The 18,550-nt window shown below is 27.8% G+C and overlaps 2 protein-coding genes and 1 long non-coding RNA gene across 9 annotated transcripts; 2 read left to right on the top strand and 1 right to left on the bottom strand.

Moving 5' to 3' along the window:
* The first annotated feature begins 123 nt into the window (after positions 1–123).
* On the top strand, positions 124–1,016 carry LOC140670266 (uncharacterized). The gene is made up of 3 exons (XR_012047525.1): positions 124–282; positions 426–654; positions 737–1,016. It is a non-coding gene; the product is annotated as an uncharacterized lncRNA (long non-coding RNA).
* On the bottom strand, positions 694–6,603 carry LOC140670265 (kinesin-like protein Klp61F). 3 transcript variants are annotated; one of them, XM_072900840.1, is made up of 18 exons: positions 6,431–6,601; positions 5,793–6,009; positions 5,517–5,651; positions 5,118–5,265; positions 4,857–5,006; positions 4,531–4,691; positions 4,298–4,447; positions 3,964–4,200; positions 3,457–3,832; positions 3,116–3,387; positions 2,832–2,971; positions 2,630–2,748; positions 2,197–2,550; positions 1,825–2,052; positions 1,520–1,699; positions 1,200–1,422; positions 1,018–1,133; positions 694–896 (listed from the first exon to the last, which is right to left on the bottom strand). In XM_072900840.1, the coding sequence occupies exons 5-18, from the start codon at positions 4,896–4,898 to the stop codon at positions 858–860; spliced, it is 2,637 nt and encodes an 878-aa protein (XP_072756941.1). In that variant the 5' UTR covers positions 4,899–5,006; positions 5,118–5,265; positions 5,517–5,651; positions 5,793–6,009; positions 6,431–6,601; the 3' UTR covers positions 694–857. The 3 variants fall into 3 exon arrangements, with proteins under 3 accessions (XP_072756941.1, XP_072756940.1, XP_072756938.1); XM_072900839.1 differs by lacking the exon at positions 5,517–5,651 and having other exon boundaries at positions 5,793–6,083; positions 6,431–6,603; XM_072900837.1 differs by lacking the exon at positions 5,517–5,651 and having other exon boundaries at positions 6,431–6,603.
* A 1,198-nt stretch (positions 6,604–7,801) lies between these two features.
* LOC140670036 (DDB1- and CUL4-associated factor 6) lies at positions 7,802–18,269 on the top strand. Of its 5 annotated transcripts, none has more exons than XM_072900404.1 (16): positions 7,802–8,262; positions 8,560–8,722; positions 10,023–10,140; positions 10,228–10,406; positions 10,529–10,664; positions 10,768–10,928; positions 11,094–11,265; positions 11,677–11,934; positions 12,003–12,363; positions 12,641–12,750; positions 12,820–12,918; positions 12,993–13,059; positions 13,296–13,433; positions 14,554–14,815; positions 14,917–15,022; positions 17,546–18,269. In XM_072900404.1, exons 2-16 carry the CDS (start codon positions 8,591–8,593, stop codon positions 17,590–17,592), a joined length of 2,346 nt encoding a protein of 781 aa, XP_072756505.1. In that variant the 5' UTR covers positions 7,802–8,262; positions 8,560–8,590; the 3' UTR covers positions 17,593–18,269. The 5 variants fall into 5 exon arrangements, with proteins under 5 accessions (XP_072756505.1, XP_072756503.1, XP_072756501.1 ...); XM_072900402.1 differs by having other exon boundaries at positions 7,803–8,262; positions 8,568–8,722; positions 12,832–12,918; XM_072900400.1 differs by having other exon boundaries at positions 7,803–8,262; positions 8,568–8,722.
* The last annotated feature ends 281 nt before the right edge of the window (positions 18,270–18,550 follow it).

The raw sequence follows: 18,550 nt of genomic DNA, 5'->3' as shown, positions 1-18,550 counted from the left end.
TAAGATCGGACTATGAATACCGGCCTAAGTCATTAAATCATAGGTGCCTTTTCATGCTGACGCTCGACGCTCATTTTTGGCATCAAAACAGATCACATGATCAAAATTGACGAATTGGTATTTTTATTTTTGGTCACGTGATGTCTTTTGACGCTGAAAATGAGCGTCGAGCGTCAGCATGAAAAGGTGCCTTAATGAGTAGAAGATTTTCCTGTGTTATGTGTAAAAATATATATCTGGACGAAATGCAAAGTTTTTTCGCTTTCCAAAAGATCCAGAAATGTAAGTTAAAATTTTCTGTAATAAATATGCTGATTTAGTTAGTATATTTTGTTTTTACTATTTTTGTAAACTAAATACTTATATTTCAATTTCTTTACAATAATTGTCAATTAATATTTATTTCTTTTATTTTACAATTTTAGAAATTATGGCTTAGATCAGACATACGAGATCTTAAAAATGCCATTTTATGGACTCTATTATTACAAACAAGCTCAACTCTTAAGACCTCGTGACAGATGACGATAGAATGGTTTTAGCCTTAGGCAAAGCGTATGAAAAGCAAGATAAAATTCAAGATGCCCCTAAATGTTATTACAAGGCATGCAATGTGGGTGACATAGAAGGAATGGCACTCTTAAAGTTAGCAACGTATGTATTTAATGTATATAATATTGAAATACAAAAAAATTATATATATCTTTTTTTTTTTTATTAAATTTTTCTGCTACAGATTATATGAGAAATTAGGAGAACACATGCAGCGGCAGCTTATACAGACTTTGTAATGGACAAATTCCGAAATATAATCGATTATCACAGTTGAAACTTTTAACCTACATTTGTATTTGTGATTATTTCTTCAGCGTATTATTATCGATCAATGTTGTATTCTACAAAAATGTAATACGTATCAGCATTTATATATATCGCTATATTTGCTAGATCAGTAATCTTTAAGATTCATATTTTAGAAATATTAATATTTTTAAATAAATTAATATTTATATTTACTTCGTCATCAGAGTTTTCATATCTTCTTTCTCTAAACCTTTGAAGGATTCGTTCGTGTGGCGAAGTTACAACCAAGCGTCGTGGATAATGATATTCTTTTTTTGCAGGTGTTAAACCTGAAAAAAAGACGTTAAGTAAGTCTGACTATTAAAGTTAGCACTACATAAAAGTCCAAGACTTACCTGTTGGTGTATCGCGACGTAAATCTTCAATAAGAAATTTTCCGATGCTATCTTGTATTGAATGCAGTTCCGCAGCTGTTTTATCGTTCCAATCAGACGAAATTTTATTTTGTTTTTCAATTTCATCACTTTGATTTATAAACATTTGTAGCTTTCTCTGTTCGGCTTCTTTTACAAGTTTTATGTGATTATCATATCCTTCCTTTATTACATGATGAATATTCTGCAAAATTAATATATAATAATGATTAAATATATTATTTAATGTGTTTTGTAAAATAATAATTTTAATAACACATAAGTAATAAAAATTAATTTACTTCAATAAATCCAATAGAAGAAGAATTATCTTCTAAGAACTGTTGTTCCATTTGTGTTTTATCATCTTCAATATGTAATTTATTCTGCATTAGTGCATCGCAATGATGGTTTATGTTAGTTTGAAATTCGTCAGTTAAATTATGGCCTTCTTCTGCAAACTTCTTTGCTATTGTCTGATTCTAATAGAACGAAAAAAATCAATATATATATTATCTTGATATTTTCATTTCTTATACAAGTATTAATCATTTTAAGACAGTTGTAGAAAAATGTTGTAAGATGTAATGAAAATATTAAATAATACCTTTATTATTCTATGATTAATATCGCTTTTAAGTATATCTATATTGTTCTGAATTTTCTCTTTTAAAGATTCATTTCCTTCAACAAATTTGTGATAGTTATCAAGAATAGTAGTATCCATATTGTCACAAATTTCATTAACACGAGACAAAGTAGTGCATGTATTAGAATGATTCTCAGTCACGTTTTTATTCAAGTTGTTAAATTGTAGCCATAGATTTTCAAATGACTGTAAAAAAAAATTATATGTATTTTACAACATATTTGTAAATAAAATTACTAAAAATAATTATTTAAAATTGTTGATAAAAAAAATATTAGTAAAATATAATCATGAGATAATATTAAAATTATTATCAAATTATGATCATACCTTCTTAAACTTTTCTTGTTCCTCCATAATTTTACTATCACTTTCATGAATAACTTGTACGCTTTTTCTCATGTCATCCATATTTTTCTGTAAATTGTCATGTTCATGTATGTTACGATTACAAAGTTGTGTTATTGATTCATCTGTATATTCCAATAACTTATCAAATTTTTGAGATACATCATCATTTAATTGATGTAAAGTATTTGCAATTTGTAAATTATTAATTTCTATCAATTCATTAATTTTTGATGTCAGTTTTAGGGATGTGTCATTTAAAAAATCCTGTTCATGTTGAATCAAGTCAGATGAATATTTTTTTTCTGCATTCAACCATTGTTGATAGTGGGTATACTAAAATAAAAACATTTGTGTTATAGATATTCTTTGATTATATCATTTTGTTTTTTTCACATATATGCAAATAACTCACCGAAATATTTATATTTTTTGTAAATTCATCTACTATTGACTGTTCTTTATTAATAATATCATTTGACATATGATGAATTAATGAATCTATATCCTTTTTGAACAGCTTTACTTGTGAATCTACAAAGATAGTCTAATGTATATTCTGATATTCATTTATATACATAAATATATACATTAATAATTTTCTAATTTTCTTTTACCTATTTCACTTTTCATGGAAGTACAAAACTGTAGAAAATTTTGCGAATAAAGTGCAATATTATTCTCCATGTCTTGAAACTGTTTTGCCATGTTATATCGAAATTGATGACCGAGATGTTCGTTTTCCTGTTCCAATTGTCTGTGTATATATACATATATATATATATATATAGATGTACATTAAATATAATTTAAAATAATTACAATAGTACCAATATTTTAAAGTTGTTATTGGTGTATCTCTTACCCTATATATTAAAATGATAAAATAAAATGCAATTACCTTTTATAAGAAATTTTATCCTGAAGCTTATTTATATCAGTTGTTACTGTATCAGCAATATTCAAAAGTATTTGTGCCTGTGCCGAAAGTTGTTTTTCTGTAGATACATGTTTTTCTACTAAGTGACGCTGTTCTTCTTTCTCACGTTCTGTCATTTCTAAACGTGCAGCAGCCGATTTCAAAGCATATGTGGTAGTTTCTAATTGTTCCTTGGTTTCATGTAGACGATTAGTTTGCTCCTCATGTTTTACTTGTAAATCATTAAATATTTGCTAAAAATAAAATATAATAATACAAATTATTATAATAAAATATTAATCGTTATTATCATGTATCTATACCTCCTTAGCTTCCATAGTTTCCTTAAGGACTTTCATGTGAGTTATTTTTTCTTCAATTTCTTTATTCTGGTTTTCAATCAATAATTGCATTTCGTTATAATTTTCTAGTGCTAAATATACACCACTTCGTTCACGTGCTGCTAATAAATCTCTCCTAAGTCTTTCAATTTCTTCTGTATATTCTTTAAGTAAAGCTTTTTTAGACAATTTCTGATTGATCTCAGGACGATTTGTAATATTTTTAGCACGATGAGCATAATCTAGTGTTGACAATGTTTCCTCAAGATTTATATTTGCTGGAGACACTGTTGCAATAATTGATGTTTTTGTACGTCCACCTAATGATTCTTGCAAAAGTCTCGTTAATTTTGATTCCCTAAATGTAAAACAAAAATAATAAATGTCGGTTAATTTTAGATTACAAAATTTGATAAAAAAATGTTAGTCCTCTATTTATATATATCCATATAAAATTATATTAATACATTGTTATATTGTCCTAATTACCTATATGGTATATGAGGTGCTCTTTCAACAAGCGCTGTTATAACTCGACCTAGAGTTAATAATGACTGATTAATATTTCCTGCTTCTCGTGCTCTCCTATCAACTGCTCCAGATCTTCCAATATTCTCACTTCCAGCTAAATCTACTAAATTTAATTTTCCAGTTTTTAGAAGTTCTTCCCCTTCTATATTATTCTCTTTTGTATGAATAGTAATCGAAAATACTGTATGGGAACGACTGAAAATATGGTATTAAAAATGTTATTACAAGTATAATATAAAGTATATCATTTTAAAAAAATAAATAAATAACATATATAAATGAAAATAACAACCTTGAATGAGCATTCATTAAAGTGGCAGCTGTTTGTCTTTTCTCAGATCCCTTCTCTAGGATTTTATAGACTTCATTTTTATTATGTACAGTTACTTCTTCTAATCCATGAATAATTACTGAACCTTTTCTCGTAGCATCCTCGTAAAGCCTACATAAGATTAAAAATATGAATGATAATACATGTATCTTTCACATTTTATTATTCTAAAAATACATTTTAATCTTTAATACCTTATTTTAGATGCATCATTGTTAGGTGATAGCAAGTCGAATAATTCTTCATTATATAATTCAAGAAAACTAACTCGAACTGTATATTCTTGTACTTCCAACATACGTAATTCATCAAATAAATGACTCAATGCACGAGGTATAATTCCAGCTGTTGTATCCTGTATGTACATATAAATTTATTTTATATAAATATATATATTTAATATCACATTATATTTATTTCTTGTCACAATATATATCATATATATTATGACAAAAATTTATATATATTGGAATTTTATATTTACTATAATAAATATTATTTTATATAAAATAGAACTAACACTTTGCCAATGTAATGTTGGATCATTGCTAACACCTTCCATAGTAAAGGTTTTTCCAGTTCCAGTTTGACCATATGCAAAAACTGTACAATTATATCCTGCGAGTACTTCCTCAAGCAATGGATTAACAATTGCATTATATACATCTATCTGTAAATTACAAATAATATTGTATTTCTTTTTCCAAAATATAAGTGCTTCTTAAAATATTTAAGATAAAAATCTTAATTGTTTATATAAAATAAAGAAATATCTCTTTACCTGTTTTGAAGAAGGTCCAAATACTTTATCAAATGTAAACTTTTTCGAGTGACTGCCTTGTGACTTTTCATTTATCACTATTTCTTTGTTAGATGGTATTTCCACCACTGAACACGATTTTCCAATCTTCTCAGTAGCACTAATCGGCCTATTAAAAATTTCACCATTCCATGAAGATAATTCAATAGTAAAATTAGTGTAAAAATAAAAAAAGCCAGTTCTTAGTGTGACTATATAAAATTATTTAATTCATATTTATAAATATAAAATTAAAATTAAACGAAAAATTAAACTTTATTAGGATTTTATAGAAAGAATTTAATACACTTTTCAGCATGCACAGGAGATTCAGTCTTTTTTGAAATAGTAAGGCATTAGCTTTTCAAATTTAACTCTTACACTGTATTGTTATTTTTGGCACTTTCTAACTGTACAGATGGGTCAGCGTCGTATTTTCGAGTTTATTAATATGTAAAAGTGTTTTAAAAAATCTGATAAAATGTATATACCTTCTTTGAACATTTTAAATAAAGACTAAAATAATAAATTTGAAAAATAATTTATTTAAATATATTATTTTATGATTATTTGTTTTCGAGAAATTGACATTGTTAGAAAAATCACAGACAAAAATCATCCATCAGTACAGAATAAGGGATAATTATTCTTGCTTACCTAACACGCACAAAAACCTGTATATGCTGGTTCTTATCCTTCTTGTTACGTGTTTCATTCATCATGATTTCTCTGAATATTTTTCGTTATAATACAACTGGTACGATTTCACTTCTTTCGCGATACTTTTATTTCGTATTCAATTTCGGTTTGCAAACGCTACACGCTACACCCCAGAAGTCAGGCAAGGGCACAGCATCCGTCGGAGAATTTGAATCTGTTTGTAAACGTTACACACGCTACATGTCAAATCAGGCAAGGGCACAGCATCCGTTTTAAGCCCGTATCAGACTACGAATTGAAAATTAAAAATTGAAGATTAAAAATTAGAATTTGAAATATATATATTTTGTTCTGATTAGTCAAATTCTAATCTTTAATCTTCAATTTTCAATTCGTAGTCTGATACGGGCTTAACGGATAAATATATATTTATATATAAGTGCTTCAGAATTACCATATATATATATATACGGTAATTCTGGAGCACTTATATATATTTTTTAATTTTTTAACAAGTAAGGCACTCAGCCTATTGCTATTATTCTTCTAAATATATATATTGCTATTTACTAAACATATAATGAATTGTATATTAAAGAAATGTTGCATTTGAAATATTTTCATCGTACGTGTACCTTTGAAAGTGTTCCTATGTATGGTCAATATCCTATCGTCTCGTAGTCAAGTCCAAGTTTGAACATGTATCTCAGGTAGATCCCATCGTCGTGTTTACTAAAAAAGTGATGCCGGACGAATTACGCGGTTCACACTCACAACTCGTATGACGCACAAGCGTGAGCGCGAGCCGTGTGTATGTGAGCTTGGCGCATGCGCGGCGCGCATTCTTGGCAAGAAGTGTTGTGCCCTTTTCTCATTTCGCGCGTGTTTACCAGGCGAAATGTCACGATTGGTGTAAGAGGGAAAGAAATCCAAAGGTGAGGTTAATAAACAGAGTATGAAAACAAACGTGAATAACATCGCGAATATGTATTATAATTTATAATTTCGTTTGTTTTTATACTATTAATTTCACCTTTGGATTGGACTGAACTATTTCATGCAAACTATATGAGAGAAATAGAAAAAGTGTGTATGTGTATTATAATTTATCAATTTACAAATGCCAAATTTTCAAGAAAACATTCTTCAATGTTGTTTCTGTTACAAAGCAGGCAATTTCTAATATATGATCTTTTTCTATACGTCAAGCCTAGTCATCTATAATAATATAATATGATTAATTTACATTTCTGTATTAATTTTTAGTTGCTTTTCATCATAATCCTTTTCTAAAAAATCCGTGAAACCTCGAACTCGAATATATCGAAATGTTGAAGCCTCTTTTCCGCGATGCTGATTGGATATCTCGTTATATATTTGAATTTCGCGGTTGTATTTGACTTTTGATTGGCTAATTCCATTATGCTGCCGCCATTATGCGCAATGTTAAGCCGTGATTACACTATAGGTTGCGGGTTTGGTTGCGGTTGGGGTTACTGTTGGACATTGGGAACCAACCAATTATAGCAAAGGTTGCTCTGCTGTGATTGGTTGGTTCTCAATGTCCAACAGTAACCCCAATCGCAACCGAACCCGCAACCTATAGTGTAATCACGGCTTTAGGCCGGGTTTACAATAGCTGTAGTAAGCCTTAAGTCGTAAGAAATGAACCAATCATATTCATTATTCTTCTCTAAAGTAAATTGTGATTGGTTAATTTCTTACAGCTTAAGGCTTACTACATCTATTGTAGACCCGGCCTTATTGTCGTAACGAATAAGCAAACGCGCGACCGCTATAGAAAGAGAGATCTTGCAGGGCTATGTTTGTCTCTTTTGTTAGCATCTCATTGGTTGTTTTTTTCTATATGTCAATGAAAACACCAATTGGATTGACCAATCGAGACAAAGAAATTTTTGTTTCTTTTGTTCTGATTGGTCAATCAGATGCTACTCTGAAAAGTAAATTTTAGAATACAACTCGAGCGAAAATGAATTTAAATGCTTCGTCTATTTTATACGACTATAGTGAGAGATCGCTCAGCTGTGTCACTTGGACTATTTGGACTGAGCAAAATCGAAAGATTTTGGATGGACATCAGAGTGATATGATGTAAATTTGCTATCATGTATTACTATGTTTATTTTTAGTATTGAGTGTGTTATGTCGCATCGACGTGTCAATAGAACTTTTGCTGCGTAATTATATGTTACAAAATTTCTGAAAAATTCATGAGAATCTCATACGAATTTCAACCTTGACAATAATTCTATCGAGTGATTGAGCCTTTGAGAAAGTGTCTGGTCGAGTCAGAGTCAGAGTCAGAGGATTAACGCCGTTAAGATTTTTCCAGAGAATTTCGATCAGAATTCAGCGATGAGGAAGATGCGTACTAACATTTTTCACGATATCTATTATCAGCCCTATGACGATTGCACGAGGTTAAAGCTTTATTCTAGCAGCAAAGGTAATTCTCTTTGATTTAATATGCACAGATAATACGTGGTAATTTTATGAAGAAAATTACAATGTTCTTTTTTGTTATAAATCTAGTAAATTGAAATATATATATATATATATATATATATATATATATATGCCTTTATTTATTTTTAACAATAGTAAATGGGATGGCAATTATCTATCTGTACACTTTATCCTGTTAAAGCAAATACATGTATTTATATTACATACGAATTATGCACTATGCATTAAATTATGAATTGTTAGTTGCTGTGTTTGAAAAAAAATTACTGACTTATAGTTTTACAGCTAGTTTACAGTTGATACAGCGTATGTCATTGCTGAAGAGATTAAAAGTCCACAATGGTTGTGTGAATTCTATTTGCTGGAATGATAACGGAGAACTGATATTGTCCGGGAGTGATGATCAGCATCTTGTTTTAACTAATGCACATAAATATGAGGTATATAAATATTATATAATATGATTACCAAGATTTGAAGATTAGAAAGATATTTTCTACTTATTCATATTTAGAATGATTTTATTAATGTGAATCGATTGTTTTGATAGAAATGCAACTAACACATATGACACATATATTTAATTTTAGAGTATTACTGTGTGCAACTAATAATTCAGACATATATTATTGCCGAAGTATTTCTCTTGTTATTTATGGATCCTGATACTCAAAGAAGTTGTGCCAAGATTATTTTTAATTTTATCCTTGAAAATCATGTGTCTCAGAATATATAATAATTTTCAAAATTTTTTTATTTCTGACTGATCCGAGTTCTGAAAATAAAGTGTATTTATGTAAAATAGTGTGAAACATTTATATTACAATTTATTATTTGCAATTTTTTTTATTTAAAAAAATTAATTTTTTATGTATTTTTATATTTTTTCTTTGTCGTTCATTTAGATTTTTCAGATTTTAATTTCGATAATTATATATTGATTGCTGACATTCAATTTATTATTATTTATAAAATTATTTTTTTACTATTTTTTTGTTCAAATTTTGTAATATTTTTTTCTAATATATATGATGCAGAAACTGCTCGTTTTTAGTTGCATTTGTCGACATTAGTTAAAATAGCAAATTATGCTTGGCATGAGTGCATAAATGTTAACGTTCTGGCTGCTACCAGAATTCGGTTATAATATGTACATATTTGTGATACATGCTCTTGGCAAATTTGGTTATTTGGACAGTTGTTTGTATTGCGAAAAATGTTGCAAAGCGACGCTAATACGTTCAGAATACATCTCTTGTTTCAAAATCTTTCAACGCATGGAAGCATTACACATGAGTTTATAATCAGATATAGATATAGAAAATATATTGAAACTTGGTTGAGGATACATTTCTTAATTATATACATTGAAATTATATAATAATGATAGAGTATTTTTGTTTATATAGAATACATAGAGAAAAAATAAAGATACTTTTTTGTGATATAAAACAGACTCAAGTTATTAATTCTTAAAATTTGATCAGCCACAAAGATTTGATAATCTAAAGTACTCGCAACTGTTTGCATACAGATAAATGGTCCATTTAGTTATTGTTACGCGTAATTTTTTTGTTGCACATGACTTACAATTAGCGCGAGACATATCAAAAGACTACTGTGTGATATAAGGAAATAAATATTACATCATTTTTTAAATGTAATATGTGCTTTGTAATATATATTTTAATATATACTTAATAAATAATATTTTATATGTTATTTTCTTACTTTTTTAAGGTATTAACAGCTTACAAAACTAGTCACAGAGCAAATATTTTTAGTGCCAAGTTTTTGCCTAATAGTGGAGATCATTGTATTGTTTCCTGTAGTGGAGATGGTATTATTTTATATACAGGTAAAAGTTAAGAAATTATGATTGTAAATTAAATAATGACAGTGAATGTTATGTTATCTTTTTTTATTAATTGCTAATACTTTGCAGATCTGATGAGAACAAAAGAGACGTTTCACAATCAATTCACTTGTCATACTGGTACTACTTATGAGATAGCGACAATACCCGATGAACCACATAGTTTTTTAAGCTGTGGGGAGGATGGAACAGTAAGATGGTTTGATCTCAGAGTGAAGGATAAATGTAGCAAATTAAGATGTAAAGAGGTAAGCATTACTCGATCTAATTTTTGTATAATATCATTTGGAATTATATATATTATACATTTAGAATATATATATTATATAGTATTGAGAAAAAAACATTTTTAAAATTATTTTTATTTTAGGACGTGCTAATCTCGTGTCAAAGAGCCGTAACTGCATTGTCCGTGAATCCTATAATGCCTCATCATATAGCGATCGGATGTTCCGATAGCACTGTAAGAATATTCGACAGAAGAGTTCTTAGTACACCAGCCACTGGTAATTTTTGCGAAATATAATATGAAATATAACAGTGTTATATAATGGTACATAGTACATATATATATATATATATATATATATATATGTGTATATTCTCCAGATTGGAAAGACACGGAAAAATTAGTGAGACCACTATGCAGCTTTACTGTCCCAGAATTTGAAGGTAGTTCTTACAGAATTACGTCGCTCAGTTATAGCCCGGATGGACAAGATGTTCTTGTCAGCTATAGCAGCGACCATCTCTACTTATTCAGTATCAAAGTAATGTGTTAATAATCATGAAATAACATTTATTTACTTTATTTACCTTTATTTATATTTATTTTTGTTTACAATCGTCGTTTCTATTTCATTTAAATATGTATGTTTTTCTTAAGACATTAATAGGCATGATTGTATTATTTATTTTTAAAATTAATTATTCAGGATCAAGGTAGCCTGCAATTACGGAAAGATGCGACAATGGGAAAAGGAAAAGGGAAAAAGCATCCTTTAAAGTCGTCTCAACCAGTTCGTCGTTTAAGACTTCGCGGTGATTGGTCTGATACCGGTCCTGATGCGCGCCCAGAGAGAGAAGGAGGACGTCGCAGTGGTACAGGTAAATTTATTAAGATTAAAAAAATTTAGATCAAAAATATTTTGATTGCTGTGACAATCAAAAATTATTTTGACTCGTGAAGAAAATTTAATATTTAGATAATAAATATTATAATTAAAATGCAACGCAATACGAGAAAATTGTCCTGTATAAGATCGTAACATTTTTTTACATTTTTTAATTTTTAATTATAATGTTATAATTTATTTTCTCACATATATTACTTAATAATATTAATCATTATTGACACATATTATATTTTTAGAAATTTTTTATTTGAAAATGTATTTCTTGTCTTCTAGTATTCTAAACTAAACATTAACAATAAAAAGGAAAATTTTAGCTTACCGATAATGCTTATGCAATGTTATACATTTAAAAAATTTTAATATCACTTGTCTATATTATTAGAAATCGCTCAGGCAAGACCGATTTTGCATACGTCCCTGATGCAAAGAATGACGGACGTGCTTAGCAGGATGTTGAATGACCCAGCCACTCGTGCCGCTTTGAGTGGTGGCGGCGAGGACAGTTTAGGAGATGTTATTGAACAACAAGAAAGTTTTCGAAATATTGATAATAATAATCCCGAATCAAACGTGGAGAGAATTAATGAACTTCAAACAGTTGAATCAAGCATAGAGCAGAGTGATCATTTGGGAACAACTGGTAACAAAATTAGATTACTCATGTGCTTTATTTCAATGTTTGATTCTATTAATGTGTGTCATTTTTAGAAAATACAAGCTTGCACCTTAATAGAACCGAAAGTACAAATATGAATTACATGACTAATACTGAAAAACTCCAAGCAAGAGAAATCGAAGAACCACAAGGACATAACCAATCAGTATTGTTAAATACATCATTAAATGTAAACAATGATAATTCTGTAGAAACTGGATTTAGTCAAACTAGACAACCGCAAATTGCTTTCACATCTATAAGTAATCACAATAGAACTGAGCATAATAATGTACATGATCAAAACAGAAATGAGAATGAAGGTTCTTGTTCTAATATATCCAACAAACAGGAGAATATGATGGAAAATCTTCAGGATAAATTAACGACAATGAGAGATGATTTTCTTGAAAGGTAATGCTTAAATTTTTTTTTATTAAAATAATTCTAAAATCTATATGTATCTTTTTAAATGTAGACGTATATTTTATAATCAAGCTCAAATATGTTACAGTCAGACCTCTTATCCTACGACATTTTCGGTCCGGAATCTTCCCCTTAAACCTCTGATCCTACGATACAAATTTGAGAGTGGGGGTATAATTCCCCTTTCGCGGTCGTAGGATAAGAGGTCCGACTGTATTAGGTGTAAACATACATATCTAATTAATATATATAATTTAATGTATAGACATGGTAGTGAACCTGCTGTAAGTTTAATATATTCTGATAAAAGTTCAACCAATGCCACAATATCACTTGATGTCGGTGACGAAACGACACGTGACGGTTGTCATCCAGGTAAGTACTTCAAAGATCTTTTTTATTTCAGATTGATATTGTATTTATGCACTGACTTTATCATAACAGTTTGTTTGTCAGGACCTTCTGGAAGTAATAATGATGGACCTCTTGATGCAGGCCCGAGCAATAATCGTAACTATCATCATTACGACGGTGTTAGAGAAAGTATATATCATTATTTAGATCATTTTATAGATTTTATCATTTTATACATTTTAATATATTGCATATTTTTGCAGAATTTGAAGATGCCACATGTTGTATGTGCTACGATAGTGATGATGAAGATGTTCATTCGGATGAAAGGTTTGTTGAAATGTTATGATATAGATGTATGTAATTATATAAATAATACGTAAGTAATTTATATAAATATAATTGTGAAATCTATAACACACAAATCTGTATCTATTCTATATCAAATTTATAGCCTTTCTCTAACACTTTGTACCATGCAATTGGATAGACCTGTTTTTGCCAGATTTAGCTATCTGGGATTAATATTTACTTAGCCTTAATAATTACTTAATAATTATTTACAGGTTATTAAGTCCAATTGAAGCTGAGATGGATGAAGCGATTGCTAACGTTCGTTTGTCGCAAGGACATGAAACGTTTGATGATGCTTATCTGACAGAACTTCATGTGAAACAAAAGTACATAGGTCACAGAAACGCAAGGTATGATCTATTTTTAATTTGATAGTAATAATCATCAAATTCAACTAATAATAAAAACGATATATGAAGTATATGCTTCTAAATTCGTGTGAATGGTTTGTACAGAATTTTTCTAAAAAAGGCTTTTGATCTTTTATCGACATCATAGGTTATAATGAAAATGTGAAATCATATAAATTTTTTTTACAGTATAAAAATATTTTATGTTAATAAAAAATTAATAAAAATTTTTTTTGAAAACATTGCAAAAAAAGAAACTTTTTTTTCTTAAGATCTTTATATTTCTGTGTAACAAGTGTAAATAAAAAAAACTATTTTCTTAGTTTTTCTTTCTTTAGAATCATAAATGTAGTCAAAATATTTGTTTTGCACTTTTATGCAATTTAAGAATCCGAGTTAAAAACGAGTAACACCGTTAACGATACAGTTATTAAAAAAAAGTAATTGTAACGACAAGACGTGACATTACAAGTAACATATTTTTTTCAATTTTGCAAGATAAGAAAAAAGTTTTCGATATTTATTTAAAATCAAGTTTTTAGTACGTTCTATTAATTTATATTATCAAATGCGAGTATAGTGGTATGTGTGAAATAACTAATTTATTTCACATTTTATAAACAAAAGATTTATATGATTTTTCGTTTCTATGTCATACTTTCATAAAGCTGCTGTAAAGAAATAGGAGCTCTAAGATTGAAGATTAGTTATTAGATTATAATTATTAGATTAACAAGATATTAAAATAATTAAGTTAAAAACTTCAAAAAAGCAACGCACGAAGGAATGTTTTTATGATTCGGATTATATGTATTAATAATCCACAGTCAATATATAAATATATATATATATATATATATATACATATATAGATATATATATATATATATATATGTATATATCAAATCTATTTGGTAAGTTTGAGTGCTATTATCTTGAATAACGATAATTTTAACTTCGTTTAATCAAAATGTATCAACATGTAATGTCTGACGGATCGGACGCCAAATTGTTGACTCGTGTAGTTCCGAAAAAGCCTCCGAGCGGACTGGGCGGACTGTATGATATTAATGCCGCCAAATTCTCTGATCGTTCGCCTTTCCTCCACTTTTGACTCTAGTTTCTTTAGGACTATGATTAAGGAAGCAAATTTTTGGGGCGACGATTTCATCATGTCGGGTAGCGACTGTGGTCACGTATTCGTGTGGGAGAGAGACACCGCGAGACTATGTATGCTATTGGAAGCAGATCAACACGTGGTAAATTGTCTACAACCACATCCGTATCTTCCAATGTTAGCCACCTCTGGCATCGATTACGATGTAAAACTGTGGGCGCCAATTAATGATGAATCGAGTTTTGATGAGAAGTTTGCAGAAGACGTAAGTAGCATGGTATACTTGAAATAAAGAAATATATGTATATATATGACTTTCTTGTAAAAAGATGAAATAGATTTGATATTTAATATTTTTATTTTCAGTTGAAAAAGAGAAATGCAGTTATGTTGGAAGAAACCAAAGACACGATAACTGTACCTGCTGTTTTTATGATCAGAATGTTGGCATGCCTTAATCAAATACGCAGAGGTAGTGAAAATTTATTATAAAGTATTCTAAAGATTTTTTTTGTGTGCAATAGTTTGCTATAATAATATATAGAATACATAAGTAGGAAAATTAAACTGAAAATTTCTGAGTTTTCCATTGTTACGCGCAAATATTAAAATATATGATGATTTGTATTGAAAAGCTTTATAACAGTTTTAAATGTATTGGATATACATTACTTGAAAAAAGAATAGAGAACACTTTTCAGACCCTAAAAATTAGGCTATTTTTAAACCGCTGAAACTCGGTGTAAAATCATCATAAAAAAATTTAAAAAACATTTTGAAGTTTAAAAAAAAAAACATTTGAAATTTCTTGAATGTGTTATCGGTGGATTTTTAAAATTTTTTTATCTTTTTTGCTCTTTAATGAACAACACTGTTTTGTTCCTTACATAAATTACATATTTTTGACACTCTACAGCATAAAAATACGCGTTTTGTTTCAAAAGTAACTTAATAAAAAAGAATTTTTAGGATATTTTTTTAATAGTGCATATTTGTTACAAAAGAAATACCGTATATTTGTTACAAAAGAAGAACACTGACTAGTCACTAACTTTGATTTTACTTGTGTGTGGGAAGTATACATCAAGAATAAGTAAATTTATATGTTTGAGCGTTTCTTTTAATGGTCTTTTTGTAAATAATTTTTAATGTTTCGATTTTTTTTTCGGTGGTAAACAAATAGTAAAGCGGTCGATAACATATCGATAGTAGATGATATAAGTTTTGATGAAGCGTGCTGCTTGAAATTTCAAATATTAGAAATTATTATTTACAAGAAATTGGGTGAAATGATATATATTAATTTATTTTTTATGTGTGTGTTTTTATTTTTTATTATTTAGATTATTATTTATTATTAAATAGAGATCACGCACAAGACATGATAAAAATCGATGACTGTGTCAACTGTGTCTATATTTTGTAAATATAATAAATTTACATAATCCCGTTTATTTTTTTTCTTTTAGTATAGAATTAAGTATTTAACTACTTTTAAGTTTTTATGTTTTGAAAACAAGTTATTCTGATAATTTTTCCATGAACATTTCATTATTACAAATCAATATATTTTGCATTTGCTCGATTACTGAGTACCCAATTATCGAGATTTGTTTGATAATGAAGAAATTAATATATTTATTCTGAAATTTCTTAAACTTGAGCTTTCTTATATCTTTATTTTATTTTTTATCTAAAATATACGTATTTTCCAAAAATGTTATGCTATTTTAAAATAAATATATTCAAGTTTGATATTTCTTATATGTAGTATCCCCATTATCACATATCTAGAACTGCCATTACTAAAGTTTAATTGCTATTAACCAAAATAAAACATATATTTGCGGTATTATTAAAATTGAATCAAAGATGTAAGATAATTAAAATGTGACAACTTTTGAGTTTAACAATATGTGTGCGTTGCGTTGTATGTGCGTGCGTATATATGTAGTATTATATATAAATAATAATTCTCTTATGTAAAGTTATTCTATTACAAGCACTTTAAAACTGTAAATATTTATATTAGCATATTCTGCTAATGATCTTGACTTTGATATATGTTGTCAAAGTCACGATCCCGACAATAAGTAACATTCAAAAGATTTTAGCTATTGCTACTTGTTCATTAAAAACTTATAATCAGTGTACTTTTTTTTGATAATCTTGATAATATATGATAAGATTACTGAGAAAAAGTACACTAATGTAAATATTTTTTTACAAAATTTATAATTATAAAAATTATAGTGGATAAAAAATTTTGTTACGGTTTGATATTTTTGTATATTTTTTAGTGATAAAATTCTCTTTAAATTATCATAAAAATTATATTTAAAAAATAATTTAATACACGCAAAACATAATTATATAACTTTTGTTAGAGCTTTTTAAATAGTATGTGTTATATACTCTATAATATGTATATAAAAATTATATCTTAAATGAAAATAATTTTTCACGAAATAATTAAATTTTTCACAGCGAGATATTAAAACTCTATTCAATTTTAACTATTTACAGCCTAAAAAAGTATATAAATTTTTTCAATTACTTCCATGTACTTTATTTTATTTACTATATAAGCAACAGATGACGTTGCTTAGTATACACATATTTATATAGCATATAAAATGTGTGTACATGTACGCACATTTACGAATTTACACGCGCACGCACATAGACACATGCACTCATTATTTCATTTATAACCATGCCTATATAGCTTATATAATTTGCTCTAATTTTCGAAATTTTATTCTAAGCTATAACTAAAAAAATTGAAGATAAATAAATAATTAAAAAAAAAAAGATAATTTTCCTGTTTTTAAACTATAATATTCAAAATCATAATTATATGATTTTTATTTGTTTGTTTATATCAAACACACATAAAATATATAAATATTATTAAATATATAATTTAAGAAAATAATTTGTTACTGTTTGTTTATTTGTATAATAAAATTGGGCAATATCGATTATTTTGTAGGTCGAAGCCGCAACAGGAGACAGAGCAGCGAAGTACGAAATAACTAAAACCTTCTTAAAGGATCAATGCAACTTATAAATAAAACTTGTATGTTTGCGAAATTGTAACTATACGATAATTCCTTATCGATCGAATCAAGTATTGAATGTTTAGTTTTGATCGGTTTGAATAGATCTTATGATAATATATATAAAATCTAATTTGAATGTCGAATTTTAATATCGACATATCAATAAGATATCTATATATAGCTTATAATAATGCATTAAACTAAGATGGACTTTTGCTGTACTACTTATACTTGGTCTTTAAATACTGAAGTCTGTATTATTTTTTTTGCTGTTTTACGTGCAATCTTACATGTATTTTTTGTAGTGAATTTGTAGTGAATTTGTAGTGAATTCGTTTAGTGTGTCAAAAAAAAAGAATTTTACTGTATAGAATTCACTATACTTTTCTATTTAACACTATTTATGATTATTGCAATACGCGTTAATCCCTATGAGAGTGATAACTTATTAGCCGATTCGTATTATTATTATCTAGTGTGTTACAAAGTGATTGTTACTAATAAAATAAGAAATAGTGCAAAATTAACATGTTAATCGAAGATTTGCAAAAAAAGAATATTTTGTCTCAGCTGATGCTATTATTTTATCATGTATTATTATGATGTAAGGAAAACAGTAATTTATGAAGAATAAAATCGGCCATATGTATAATATATTGATATCTGTAATGGATGAAAAAAACAAGAAAAAATAAATTTGTGCAATTAGAAACTATTAAGATTTTAAGTTTTATATAATATCTCATATGTAGATTCTTCATCATTTATTTTAATTATTACATTATATGTATGTTTACTATATATCGGAAATAAAATATTTTGTAAAATCTTATAGAATTATATTTCATGCTCAAGAAAAGGAATACATAGTATTGGATTGTAGCTTAATGTTCAAGAGGGACGTTTCATTTTTTTCTGTTTACTGCAGGCACAAA

The sequence above is a fragment of the Anoplolepis gracilipes genome, chromosome 10 (assembly GCF_047496725.1).
Source record: "Anoplolepis gracilipes chromosome 10, ASM4749672v1, whole genome shotgun sequence".
Classification (NCBI taxonomy): Eukaryota; Metazoa; Arthropoda; class Insecta; order Hymenoptera; family Formicidae; genus Anoplolepis; species Anoplolepis gracilipes.
The sequence above is the reverse complement of the archived record's forward strand: the minus strand, read 5'-3'. Positions and strand labels throughout refer to the sequence as shown.